This window comes from Lepisosteus platostomus, chromosome 15, assembly GCF_059453375.1.
Source record: "Lepisosteus platostomus isolate fLepPlt1 chromosome 15, fLepPlt1.hap1, whole genome shotgun sequence".
In the NCBI taxonomy this organism is placed as follows: domain Eukaryota; kingdom Metazoa; phylum Chordata; class Actinopteri; order Semionotiformes; family Lepisosteidae; genus Lepisosteus; species Lepisosteus platostomus.
Genome location: NC_142625.1, coordinates 25232212 through 25245282, shown reverse-complemented (window position 1 = coordinate 25245282; position 13071 = coordinate 25232212). Strand labels below are relative to the sequence as shown.

At 49.4% G+C, this 13071-nt stretch overlaps 2 protein-coding genes across 7 annotated transcripts; one reads left to right on the top strand and one right to left on the bottom strand.

Annotated features, from left to right (window-relative positions):
* Positions 1-150: 150 nt before the first annotated feature.
* Positions 151-3856, bottom strand: LOC148648354 (pyruvate dehydrogenase [acetyl-transferring]-phosphatase 1, mitochondrial). Of its 5 annotated transcripts, none has more exons than XM_088607506.1 (3): positions 3766-3856; positions 2597-3225; positions 151-1813 (listed from the first exon to the last, which is right to left on the bottom strand). In XM_088607506.1, exon 3 carries the CDS (start codon positions 1770-1772, stop codon positions 222-224), a length of 1551 nt encoding a protein of 516 aa, XP_088463632.1. In that variant the 5' UTR covers positions 1773-1813; positions 2597-3225; positions 3766-3856; the 3' UTR covers positions 151-221. The 5 variants fall into 5 exon arrangements, with proteins under 5 accessions (XP_088463632.1, XP_088463633.1, XP_088463634.1 ...); XM_088607507.1 differs by lacking the exon at positions 3766-3856 and having other exon boundaries at positions 2597-2684; positions 2991-3757; XM_088607508.1 differs by lacking the exon at positions 3766-3856 and having other exon boundaries at positions 2597-2679; positions 2991-3757.
* nfs1 (NFS1 cysteine desulfurase) lies at positions 3856-13049 on the top strand. Of its 2 annotated transcripts, none has more exons than XR_015926636.1 (13): positions 3856-4209; positions 4467-4543; positions 5028-5144; positions 5438-5521; positions 6025-6177; positions 6559-6652; positions 6769-6903; positions 7693-7850; positions 8167-8264; positions 9721-9802; positions 10414-10497; positions 10984-11073; positions 11603-11651. XR_015926636.1 is itself a non-coding variant. In XM_088607512.1 (13 exons), exons 1-13 carry the CDS (start codon positions 4098-4100, stop codon positions 11664-11666), a joined length of 1356 nt encoding a protein of 451 aa, XP_088463638.1. In that variant the 5' UTR covers positions 3858-4097; the 3' UTR covers positions 11667-13049. The 2 variants fall into 2 exon arrangements, 1 of the variants encoding a protein (XP_088463638.1); XM_088607512.1 differs by having other exon boundaries at positions 3858-4209; positions 8167-8272; positions 11603-13049.
* The last annotated feature ends 22 nt before the right edge of the window (positions 13050-13071 follow it).

Below are 13071 nucleotides of genomic sequence, written 5' to 3'. Positions count from 1 at the left end.
TCCCTAGCATCTTGTCATTACTATTTGAACCCTGTAACACTGCTATTGTCTTCAAATTGTTAGCTTATTTACCAGGTGAATGTTTATAGCTAAGTATTGTTTTGAACAGTAACGATAAATGTTGTAAGAATATCAATGCAGAGAGATGACTTCGTGTTCCCAGTCAATTTTATAAAACGATTTTACTGTTCCCACATAAAATGGTAGTGGGAGCTCAGCATTTACAAGGCAGCTGCTTTACACTGTGCTTCAATGATGGGAGTGTTCAGCTGGATTACAGTAACTGTAATGTCATCTCTGTACATCCTAGCCAACTCCTGAGGCAGGCTGAGCATCCTGGACAAGCGCCTCGGATCCAGGCCTCCAAAACCGTCGCTTCCCAGGGCGTGGCGTATCAGATGCGTTGCGGTGTTGTGGTCTTCAAAAGCCATGGAGGCCCGGGATTTCCTTTCCGCCAGTAAGCTGTGCATCTGTCCCAGGGTGAAGGAGGTCCCGGAAACCGGCTTCTGCCAGTGGATTCCCGTTAAGTGCTCCCCAACCACTTGAACAACATTCTGCCTGTGCATCAGGTCCCACAGGCCGTCCGTGGCCAGGACCAGGAACTTGTCTTGAGGCCGGAGCCTGTGAGACGTGACTTCCGGCTCTGCGGTGAGATAGGGAGGGGTGTGGTAGTTTGCAGGGAGCATCCTGGCATATTCGTTCGCGGACAGTATGTCCGGGCGCGCGTCGAGCACCCTGCTCAGGAGCTCGCCGCTCCATTTGAATTTGATGTCCCCAAAAGCCCGGAAAGGCATGAGAAGCCCCAGCAGCCGGTCGTGTTTGACGACGGTCTTCTCCTCCGCCACCGGGTGCTCCAGGCGTACCCTCTCCAGCTCCTCGGGGTTCTGGGCGTTGTGATCGTTGCTGACGGTCAAGGCGGACCAGGTGCCGTTGCCGTTCTGGACCCCCAGCACGGCCCGGCTGTCCCCCAGGTTGGCGACGTGCAGGTCCAGCCCGTCCACGTGGGCGACGCAGGCGGTGCACCCCGAGATCGCCACCCTGAGGGGCGTGTAGTGCGAGAGGGGGTCCCCGAGCTCCACCTGCGCTTCCAGCGAGATGTCGCTGTCCAGCCTCTGGAAGGCGCCCACCAGGGCGGCGCCGATGTCCTTGTGGTGCTCGCCGGCGTGCAGCTCGATGAGCTCCTGCCAGTAGGTCCGCAGGCTGCTGAAGTACAGCTTCCCGGCGTCCGTGCTGACGTAGTCGTTGGGGTGCTTGTGCCACTGCAAGACGGGGAACACGGGCCGCTCGTTCTCCACCGCCTCCTCGATGTCCATCAGCGTCTTCAGCGGCAACAGAGACACCGCTATGTAGTAGAAGAGTCGCTCGCTGACCGCCTGCGCGCACGCGTAGCCGGCGTGCCCGTCGAAGACGCCGAACAGCATCCCCCTGCTCTGCAGGCAGGTGGCGGCGCTCCTGCGGTCCTCGCTGGGCACGTTCGAGGGCAGGAGGTTGCTGTCGAACCCCAGGACCGGGCTGGCGTTCCTGCCGTCCAGTTCGTGGACCCCGAAGCTGTACTCGTTCGTCCTCAGGATGTGGCTCATCTGGGACGCCGCCATCGGGCCGGACTGGGCTCCTGCTCTGTACCTCCTCCTCGGGGTCTCCGCGGGGGGGTAGCGGCGAGGAGGCGGCCCCGGGTGGGGCCACACGGCCGCGCTCAGCGATCTCAGCCGGCGCGCTGCCGCCAGCTTGTGACGGTGGACGGAGAGATGATGGAAACAGTTTGCAGAAAGCATGGTCCTTGAAACTTCCGGTTAAACACACTCCTCTCCTTGACCTGCATTCGAAATAAACAGAGTTAAGGGAATCGGGCTGTATCAACAGAGCAGGTGCAACTTACAGCTCTTTTAATCTTTTCTTTTGAAACGGTATACAGTTGTCAGTATTCAAGCCTCTCGTATTTCAGCCTCCAAACTCAGAGCTCCGGCTTCATCAAATCAATCCTGAAGTCGGATGAAAGATAAAAGACGCCGGACAGAGCAACAAATACTTCTCTCCTCGTCTAAACCGAGGTCCCAGACGCAAAGTCGCTGGTTTGTGTTGACTGATTTTACTTCAGTACAGCAGAACTGCTATTACACAACGTGTACTTGACAAGGGAACAAACAGTTTTAAAGGCAGGGAGATTTATACCGTAGGAGGGCTACGTGGATATGATCGTAGATGTTTACAATGTCTATTTTTAAATATCCTCACCAATATTTTATCGGTGTATTCAATCACTTGTACTTCAATATACAGCAAATTATTTTCTGTAGTTCACAAAGAGTGACATTTGTTCAGTACCACTTCAAAAACAGTTTTGTGCTTTAAACCTACCTTTAAAAACATATTCGTAAAGGGACTCAAAGGTGGACTTCGTTTTTAAAATGCACTTAAATAACTATCACCGTCATTACCTGTAACTGCAGGTGTTGCACACATCAATACCGCTAGTTTTTTTTTAAGCCACATAGATAAAAAACAAAACTTTAATATATATATATAACTACAACTAACATTTTCAGGACTGTCTCAAAAGCGTTCACAAAGCGACGCACGGTTCTTGGGCCACTGATACCTGTCAGCCTGCCACCTGTACAGATGGCCTCGGTGTAAGGTCCCTCCCTTTGTAAGGCCTTCATACACTCAAGGTGAACCGGCCTGCTCTGCCCGTCCAGTCGTCACGACATCCAGAAAAAAAAAGAGCCAGACAAAGCACAGTCTGCATTAACGACAGTGAGGCCGCCGGCATGACAGGTCGGACAACACAGCAACTACCTGCGACGACACAATCCGTGCCGACAGCCTCCCCTTCCCCCTCTGCGCAGAGAGAGCAGGTCGCTACCCTGCCATCCTGCGACAAAGCAGCACAGTGACATCGAAATACAAAGTTGTTTCTTTAAACAATTTCTGTTTGCCGTTAGTGTCCTCTTGTTATTATTTAGGCTGATATTTGGAAAGGTTGGACGTACCGCCGGTCGTGGTCTCCTCCGCTCTGACGAAGTTTACCGTCTGCGGTTGCTGCTGAGCAAGAGCCCCTCCATCTTTCCTCCCGGCGCGCCCCGAGCCGGATTGCACGCCACGATAAAGCCGCTTCTCCCGTGGAGTTAAATTTTAACCTGTCGCCTCCTTCTGTACCTGTCCAGCGGCAGCACAGCCCCGGAGACGCCCTGGAGACTTTGTCCCCGCCGTTTTCAACGCTAAAGGCTAAAGCGGTTTTGTCGTTAAGAATGGAAACATGCAACACAAACAGCACGAAACGCTGGATTATTATTATTATTATTATTATTATTATTACACGGAGTCTTGTTGATGGATACGAGCTATTTATAAACACGTAGGTGTGTTCTGTCGCGAATTCAATACTGGGTTCGCAACAAAACCCCTCATCTAATGCAAGACTGTTCAGTTACCCGTACAAAATAAATGACATACAGTGGCGTTTATTTAAATGTCACACAATTTATAGAGCATGTATAACCGCAGATAAAAAGTACAACACTATCATCATAAACGAAAACCTCACTCTTTTAATCATGCACAGAACAAAAACGCAGGAAGACGCTTTTGTAGTAGACGTCACGTTTAAAAAAACACAGCCACTGTGGTAATTAAAACAATCAAGGTATTAAACATTGATGTAAACTAGAACTACGTGTTTACAAAAACATAACCGAATTATTTCTGATTATTAGGCGATCGAGGCGCTACTGGACGGGACAGGTGTCGCTCAAAAACTCCCAGCACCTTGAGCTGCAGAGTTCCACGTGACGGTGGCGCTCTCTTCCCCGTTTCGGCTTCAGCAACAACACTTCCGGTGTGAAGTTTAAGGTCAAAGTGCACTTCCTGTTGTATACTCGCGTAGGTAGGGGTGTGCGCGTAACAGTGTGTTTGTCTGTGATGATGTAAGGAAAGTTATTTCCCCAGCTTGGTGTATCAGTCTGCCCTTCAGAGCGCAACTTTGCTCAAACGCAGTTCTTTCCCTTTTCGTCTTCCACGGATGTGAGTTTAGTTGAAATCTCATTACTGTAGTGAACCGATTGTGGAGACTTACAACGTAAGTTGTTTTTCGCGTTACGATGCTGAGCAGGACTGTGCTAAGAAACATTTTTGGAGCCAGCAGGGGTGGTTTTCCCTGTCGTGCGTGGAATTATTCCGAAAGCGTGTCGAATGCTAACCACCGGGAGAAAGGTAACAGTTTTTGGATTATACTATAAGTGCTGTTGAGTCCGTTTTACAGGTTTTGTTGGGTAGCCGGCACCACATAAAAACATGTCCAAGCAGGGAGCTGCGTCAACATGCGTAGGCTGCAAAGGAACAAGTAAAGGTTTATTTCTGTGAAACACGACGTTTCGCCTGTGGAGCTTTCCTTTCGCATAAAAAACATTCCTGCTTCCGCCCGTGCAGTTGTCTTTGTCGTTCTCTTCACATGTGTTTGTTGTTGGCAGAGAACCTCAGGGGCAGAGACCTGGAGAAACATGAGCTGCGCCCGTTGTACATGGATTTCCAAGCCACCACGCCGATGGTACGTCGGCTCGGTTAATTACCACATTCAGACATTCATCACGTCGTGTCCGCCCCAGGGGTCAGAGTGGTGGAGTGGTCAGGATGGCGGCATTCCAGCTCAGGGGCCCTGGGTTCCTTTTCGCCCCCTGGGTGCTGTCTGTGTGGAGTTTGCATGTTCCCCCCGTGTTTCTGTGGGGTTCCTCCTGCAGTCCAAAGTCATGCTGGTGGGTTAATTGGCTTTGGGGGTAATTGGCCCTGGTGTGAGTGTGTGTTTGTCCTGCGATGGACTGTTGTCCCCTGCTTGCTGGGATAGGCTCCAGCTGAATGAAGAGGGTACAGAACAGAGGGATGAGGAACCTCACCGTGTACTGGGGCAGCAGCAGTAGTGAAGTGCCTGCTTTCAGTGGTCATAACAAGGGGGATCCGCACCCACGACCTTCTTATTGGCAGGGCCCCTCTCCACTCATGTCCAGGATCCCACAGTTGTCCGTTCTTCCCTGCAGGACCCCCGCGTGCTGGATGCCATGTTGCCCTATCAGGTGAATTACTATGGCAACCCTCACTCCAGAACGCATGCATACGGCTGGGAGAGCGAGAGGGCTGTGGAGGTGGCCAGAAAGGTGAGCCCGGCGTGCACGCTCCCCCTCCGATCCACCGGGCCTGGGCGACGGCAGCCAACGTGCTACGGGTGCCGCTCAGACGTCTCGGGATGATCAGGACTGGGGCATTTACAGCAGCGGCAAACAAAAAAAAAAACACCTTAAACTTCAGAAGTAGCGTGCTGATTTTGAGTCAGCTCCAATCTGAATTTAAAGCACAGGGAAGGTATTGATTTAGAAAAGAACTGTAAATGTACGCTTCTCTTTTTTCCTCCGTCATGACCCAGTGCTGCTTTTCTGTCTTCCCTGTGTAGCAAGTGGCCGACCTGATTGGGGCTGATCCCAGGGAGATCGTGTTCACCAGCGGCGCAACGGAGTCCAACAACATGTCAATCAAAGTGCGCATCACAGCAACAGAAAGTTGCCTCCTCTCGTGTGTAACCTGATTGGTGTTTAATCGATGGTGTTGATTAAGTGCAACCTGTGCATTCAGTTAATGGTCAAGACTGTGTGGCTCATTAAGGGGCAGAAGGACAGACTAAATGGGCAGGGTCATGCTACGATTATAATAATGTTGTATTGAATACTAGAAGGCCGACGTCCATTCTCGTTTTCCCTTCCTGTCCCTTGTACCAGAATGTTTCTCATTTAACGATAGAGCGTCTCACACCAGCAGTGAGAGACCATGATGCCCACTGACCCCTCTGACCACTCTGATCACTAATTGAGCCCATTCATTGCTGCTTTGAAACACACACAGCCTTGTGTCCTAGTTTCAAGCAGGTGGTGACTATAAAGAGACAGACAAAGCCTGCAGGTTGGCCTCTCTTTCATGACCCAGGGTTGTCCTTCACCGGTTCCCCCCGTAATGCGATTTTCCTGGTGTTCCCTCGGACTGCAGGGTGTGGCGCGGTTCTACAAGTCCAGGAAGAAACATGTCGTCACCACGCAGACGGAGCACAAGTGCGTGCTGGACTCCTGCCGAGCGCTGGAGGCCGAAGGGTTCGACGTCACGTACTTGCCTGTAAAAAGTAACGGCCTCGTTGATCTGGAGGTGCGTGTTGTGTTTGTAGCGGTGCGTTGGGAGAAGGGGAGCTAAATGTGCTTTCATTTGACTCTTTAGATCTTGAGCTTCCTACAGCGTGTATCTCGATATTCTCATAGTGCTTTTTTATTCAATATTTACTCATTGACTATCATTCAGGAAACGTGCATTACATAACCATACTCCACAATGTTACCTTTTTGGGTTTACAGACTTCACAGCTGCGTTTCAGGTTGAATTACACCTTTGAATTAAATCTTAGGCCGGATTTAGGTTTGTTCAGTTCTTACTAGATTAAAAATACTGAGCAAGTTGAAACGTCTAAGCAGCATTATGGGTGTTCTTGCCCACTTCTCAGTTTGCTCATCTGCCTTGTGTTGTGTTTGTCAGCAACTGGAAGAGACCATCAGGCCTGACACCAGCCTGGTTTCAGTCATGACGGTCAACAACGAGATTGGGGTGAAACAGCCGGTGAAAGAAATAGGTGAGAGACCCTGTGCTCCTGTTGCAGTTGGGGTGGCTTCATGCTTTTTATTTTTTTATCTTTCCTGTAGCCGTGTTTACATTTTCAAAGGAACTTTGTGTTCTGTTCCGGATCAGGTCGCGTCTGCCGTTCCAAAAAGGTGTTTTTCCACACGGATGCGGCTCAGGCCGTGGGGAAGATCCCGGTTAACGTCAACGAGTGGAACGTCGATCTGATGTCAATCAGTGGTCACAAGATCTATGGTCCAAAAGGTGAAGTACGATTATAGACAAGTGGTGCCTCTGAATTTCCGTTCTATGTGAGTCAACTGCAGTTTCCTTATTAACTGAATATACAGTACGTCTATTGAGATGAGGCGTAGGTGAGTACAAGTCGTATGAAGGTGCAGTGAAAACCAGAAGACGGTGGAGTTACTGTAGCTAATACCATTGTTTTACCAAAACCAATTTACTATTCCAGTGGTTGTTATACAACTGTTCCCTATTCCTGTTGTCACCAATGCAAGACGGCCAACTTAATTGCTTCATGAGAGCCTAAGTAAAGAAGGAACTGGCTGAGCAAAAGACGTGCACTGGGACAAGTGGCATGGGACACTCCGCACTCCCGTGCAGTTCCAGCACAGGGCGCAAGGTGGCGTGGGTCTGTGTTGAGATCAGCTGATTTGAATGTGAGCAGTGGGGAAGCAAGGCAGCATACGTCAAGCCCTTCATTTCCGTTCCCCCTCATTGCCAAGAACATTCTCCCTGCTCTGATAAGTAACGTAGTGCTGTGTGCATCTACAGTAAGGCTGGGGAGCATCGTATTTGTCCTGGCCTTCGTGTTTACCGCAGAGTCGTTAGCTCATTATTATCCTCAACAAGAAGCAGCTGGAGGAAGTCTTTATCGAGAAGCTGTGATCGTAGATGTCAGGCCCCCGCTGAGGATTTTGTTTAGGTGCACAGGGTTGAAGTGTTTTGAGGTCCTCTAGCTTCCGATACCCTGTGTTTCTGGAGCCCTGTGGGTGACGAGGTTTTCTTTTTTCTCTCTGCGCTTGTTGGCAGGAGTGGGGGCGCTGTACGTGAGGCGGCGGCCCCGGGTGCGACTGGATCCCCTGCAGAGTGGGGGGGGGCAGGAGAGGGGGCTGCGCTCTGGCACGGTGCCCACCCCGCTCGTCGTGGGCCTTGGCGCCGCCTGTGAGATAGCACAGCAGGAAATGCAGGTGCGGAGACCGTGTGGGCAGAGAGACGCCTGCTCCTCACGTGGACCAGAAGGGTTCTGCTCCGAATGAGCTAATTAAGGAGCTAATCATTTGCTGCACTTGACTGAATGAACAGCTTGCAAAGATCTTCGGCGGTTGAGCATTTAAAGAGCCCTAGAAAACCTGCTGATCCTGCTTTCTGCATTTAGGCTTAGCTACGTAGATGCGAACTTTTTAATTGGTTTGATTACAGCAAAGATGGTGCAGCTGGTCTCCCTGCCCCCCATCTTCTCAGAACCTGCAAAAGATTCTCAGGCTCACTCTGTCTTCCCTGCAGTACGATCACAGGCGGATATCGATGCTGGCTGACCGTCTCCTCGGGAAAATCATGGCCGGAATCCCGGATGTGGTAATGAATGGAGATCCCGAGAAGAGGTATCCAGGTGATGTGCCGCTCTCGGTCGTCAGATTCGCTGGGCTGCACCGCGGGTTCGGAAGCGTCAGTGATTGGCGGTGATGATACTGGCTGGGTTTTACATGAACCCGCCATGTCTGGCTTTTGCTCTGTTTCCGAAAGCACATTGCTGGGCAGGAGGTGGCAGGCTCCCCTGCAAGTTACCCTGTTTGACATTCGTGTATGGGCTGGGGTATTTAAATGCCCTTGTCAGATATGGGCCATTTTATCATCATGGGTAGTGGCACAGAAGCACAGTGGTTAGCATTGCTGCCTCACACCCCTGGGGCCCTGGGTTCAGTTCCAGACCTGGGGTGTTGTCGGCCTGGAGTTAGTATGTTCTGTCTGTGTTTGTGTGGTTTTCTCCGGGTGCTCCGGTTTCCTCCCACAGTCCAGAGACATGCTGGTAAGTTAATAGGCTTCTGGGATAATTGGCTGTGGTGTGAGTGTGCGTGTCTGTGTTTGTCCGTCTGCCCTGCAATGGTCTGACGTCCCGTCCAGGTTGTATTCTGCTTTGTGCCTGCTGCTTGCTGAGACGGGCTCCGGCTCCCCCACCACCCTGTACTGGTTGAAGAGGTTAGAAAATGGATGGATGGATTATTGTGAGAGAATGCTGCTCGAATGAGAATTTGGTAGCTGCTTCCTGACCTGCCTAACAGGAATTCTTCTTGTTATGCATGATGATTTGAGATTGTGTATGGTGTTTCCTCGCCATTCTCAGACTGTACATGTTAGACTGCTTATTGGTTAAAAAATCTACACAAAAGTTCACCACGATCGGGATGTCAGGATGGTCTTGTGCAGGGCAATCCAATCCTGGTCCTGGAGGGGGCGCTGTGTCTGTAGATTTTGCAAGCCCCTCTTAACTCGCCAGCGACTGAAGAGCTGGGAGAAACTAGTCGACTTGTCGAGTTATGCCAGTAACTACCTGGTTTAGCTAGTTAAAAGCAAGGTTGCAATGAAAACCTTGGGCCAAAATCCAGTTTTCCAGGACCAGAGGTCACTTATCGATAGGCACTGGGTGAGAGTGGACTGGTCTCAATCACATGTATGATTTCATCTTCTGAATTGAAATAAGAAAGTGATCGGTTAGCAGTGATGTGTGGATTTCTTTCTTAACCTTCAGCAACTGAGGGATTAAATGTAAGTTGGAAACGACACAGTCCCCACTGTAGTTTAGTGTTCTTAATTAAAATATATTTTATATTTTTGATACAAATCCTAGCAGGTCCACTCAGCCTGCAGCTCCTCCAGTCAAATCCATTGCAGCAGCTTGATCCAAGCTGCTCTTCAGTTGCTACGCAGAGAGTCAGTCAGAAAATGATGGAGCTCCTTGTAGCCGAACCTTGTCAAGGAAGAGGACTTGGAGGGGCCCCCAGGTTGAGTAGGCCTGAAGGCCCACTGTCTGATGGTCACTGTTTCTTCATTGCGATGCAGGTTGTATCAATATTTCCTTTGCCTATGTGGAGGGAGAGAGCCTGCTGATGGCACTCAAGGATGTTGCTCTCTCTTCTGGCAGGTGAGAAATTCCAGCACTGTGATGACCCCGCTCTCTCTCATGGGTATTTCTGTTGCCCATCTGAAAACAGTACAACGGCTCTTTTTGGCTCCTATTGTTTTATTTTTAACCAGCACTTGACATCTTTTGTTTGAGTGTTTTTTTTTTAGTCTTTGCAGCTGAACATGCGGATAATTGTCGGGTGGCTTGAGAGCACAGGTTCTAAAACTAATGCCGGACTATAAGTATGTGTTGCATGGATTATGATAGAAAGTGTCATAAGTAAACCCCCTGTGGAAAGCATCAGGCAAGCGGTTCGGGTCAGATACCCTTCTCTTGCACTCAGGGTTATTCCTGTTGTTAAATCCTCATCTGGCTTGATGAAGCATTGTGGAGGAGTGGGCTGGGCTCTGGACTCGGAACTGAGAGGTTGTGGGTTTAGATCTTCGCTGGGCCACTGCTGTTGTATCCTTGAGTAAGGCGCAAGCACTACATTTTCTCGGGTTAAATACCCAGCTGTATGAATGAATTGGCACAAATCTTCAAAAACGACGCCCGCCCAGTTTAATAATGATGGCTGTTCTGATCAGTGACGAGTTCGCGGAGCCTGAGATGTTTCTGCCTCTCTGCAGTGCCTGCACGTCCGCCTCCCTGGAGCCTTCATACGTGCTGCGAGCTATTGGGACTGACGAAGACCTGGCTCATTCGTCTATCAGGTGCCTGTTAAAGGAACTCTTCATTAGACAGTATCTCTCCTTCTTTTTCGATCTGTGTTTTTTGTTCCAGGTCAAGTGCATGTTTCTTTAGTGGCCAGACGAGAAATGACATTTAGGTGAGGGCTCTCATACCCTGGTCCTGAAGAACCCCCGTCGCGTTCAGTTTTATAGGTGACCCCAACACTGAAAGGTTCCCAAGAGAGTGGAAACACAAGTAAATTATCGATTAGTCTGGAATGTAGTTTAGTCAGTTAAAGTCTCTAAATTGCTTAATTAAGCAAATCTCAATTGATCACAATTCAGAAGTTCAAGGTCTTTAGCAGTAGGAGGTTTACTGCTGCCCTGGGGGCTGGACTGGGGCTTTTGAAGAGCAGGACTAGAGGCAGACATGGTGTGGGAAACTCTTGCGTTATTTAGGGATGTGAAAGGTTTTTGCACCTGTAGTTTTCCGTGCTGACTCAGTCCCATCCTGGCTTCCCTCTTCAGGTTTGGAGTCGGTCGCTTCACCACGGAGGACGAGGTGGATTACACAGCGGAGAAGTGCATTCAGCAGGTCAAGAGGCTGAGGGAGATGAGGTCTGTCCCCGCATTGTCGCCTGACAAGACGATCGGTTGATTCGCTGAGAAAATTAACCCGATCCAAAAGCGACGGTTCTTTTGGATCAGGTTAAAAGACAAGGGTTCCACCAACAGCAGTCTGATCAGTTCTGTCTGGTGGCTGAAACCCATGTAGTGTTGTGACCATGTTAGGAATGTTTCCTTCTTCTGCTTTAGGCCAACATTGAGCTTTCCACCTCAGTGGCTCCCTCTTTCATTTTGTTTTGCTCATAAATTTATTCCCACCACTGTTCTGCACATATGTTCTTAATCCAAAAAGCAAATCGAGTTTTCTAGATTCCCTTAATCGTGAAATCTTCAGTGGACCCAACCCGTTTTCGGTGCGCTGGCGGTGCCCGTTTTTCTGTAAACACTTGTACAATGACAGAGTTTCACTCGAGCGGCTTCGCTGCCTGTTGCAGCCAGAACCGCCCCTGTTCCTAATCGGAACCCACTTCGCCGACCTCTTCGCGTCTGACACTGAAAGGGTTTGAATTTTCCTTTCCAGCCCGCTGTGGGAGATGGTGCAGGAAGGAATCGACCTGAAGAGCATTAAGTGGACGCAGCACTAGAGAGGATTTGCTCCGGATCTCCAGCTGCAGAGTCCCCGTCGCCCCTCGTCCTTTCCTCTTCTCCCTCACATGACAGCATTCCAGTGCCTGTCGTCTCTCTCTGCTTGCTATAGAACATTACAAACATGACAAGAAACAAATGTCCGTTTAACCACGCACAACGGGGATCGTAAAAACTTGCTGTGTACCATAAGAGGAAGAATTTGATCTTTTTTTTTTTAAATATGGGCTGACTGTCCTTTCCTTTCTTTTTACCTGCCGTAAGAATGAAAACCGTTAATATCCAAAGGCTAGTATGTGGGCGAGCAGCGAGGTGTTGGTATTTAAATCACCGTGTGTTTTTGTCTTGGGTTGGGGGCCCCGTGTGGACCCTGCGGGGTCAGAGAGGGCCCCTGTGGTGGCCAAGAACTACATTCCAGCCTGCTGCAGTTTCAGGGTGGGGGGGGAGGGGAGAGGTAGGAGGTCTCGGTTTTCTCCCATGTAGAAACGGAACAGATCAAATACAAACACAGGCTAGCGTCGGGCTTTGTGATCGTATCAGGCGTACGGACTCCTTAATATGAACTTGTTTTTCTAGCAAGGTGTGAAAACGACGAATAACTTCTGTGAACGTTCGAATACGTGTGAATATGCCTCACCTTTCGGTGTGCAGTGGCCTTGAATGGAGAAATCTTAAAGAATAATAGGTCAAGAGTGTCTGTATGTAGTCGATAGTTTGGGCATTTTATTAATCCTCTTAATGTCTTTGTTGCAGTTCAGAAAGTACTATAAATGCTTTTTCATGCACAGGTTTCTTGAGCTTTGTCAGGCCGCTGGTCCTCCTGAGACTGGAGTACTGGGTCCTTTGTGATGTTCAGTCTTTGTGCAGGCCTGGCAGTGTCATTTGACAGATCCAAGTGCTCGGCTCTTTCATCATGGTCACGGTTGTGAAGATGGTGAAAACTGGAGACAAACCTTGCATTCTGCAGACGGCACGTCTTAATGTCATCAAGGGTGGAAGATGTTAAGCAGAAGACTGGCTTGAGTGGGATGGGGAGGGCCCAGATAATTTGGCCCTTTGTAATACAGATAAAACAATCATTTCACAATGTTTCAGAAGTATCATTGCTGCTTGTTAAAGGTTTAATGCTTTAAAGCTTTTTTTTAACTTAAGGTTTTGCTGACTGTATTGAGTAGATGTACCACTTGAGAATACATTGATGCTATTCTGACGTTTAAAAAGAGACAGCACCTCACTTCACAAGTCCAATATGTGTCTTTTCCTGTAGGCAGTGTGTTTGCTGGTCAGGGGAGAAACTGACTTTTTCTTTTTCCTTTGGCCACTGCGAGATCTTTTTTTGTGGTACATTGTATCTGTATAAATAAACTGTTCTGAAACCTGTCTCCCTGCCTTGTGTTATTATAA

Bases quoted from the DNA above. Each gene is read 5' to 3' on its own strand.
- LOC148648354 (XM_088607506.1), bottom strand. From the start codon at position 1,772: ATGCTTTCTGCAAACTGTTTCCATCATCTCTCCGTCCACCGTCACAAG.
- nfs1 (XM_088607512.1), top strand. From the start codon at position 4,098: ATGCTGAGCAGGACTGTGCTAAGAAACATTTTTGGAGCCAGCAGGGGT. The intron at 10,498-10,983 runs GTGCCTGTTAAA...TTCCCTCTTCAG, and splicing joins CTGGCTCATTCGTCTATCAG to GTTTGGAGTCGGTCGCTTCA. The intron at 11,074-11,602 runs GTCTGTCCCCGC...TTTCCTTTCCAG, and splicing joins AAGAGGCTGAGGGAGATGAG to CCCGCTGTGGGAGATGGTGC.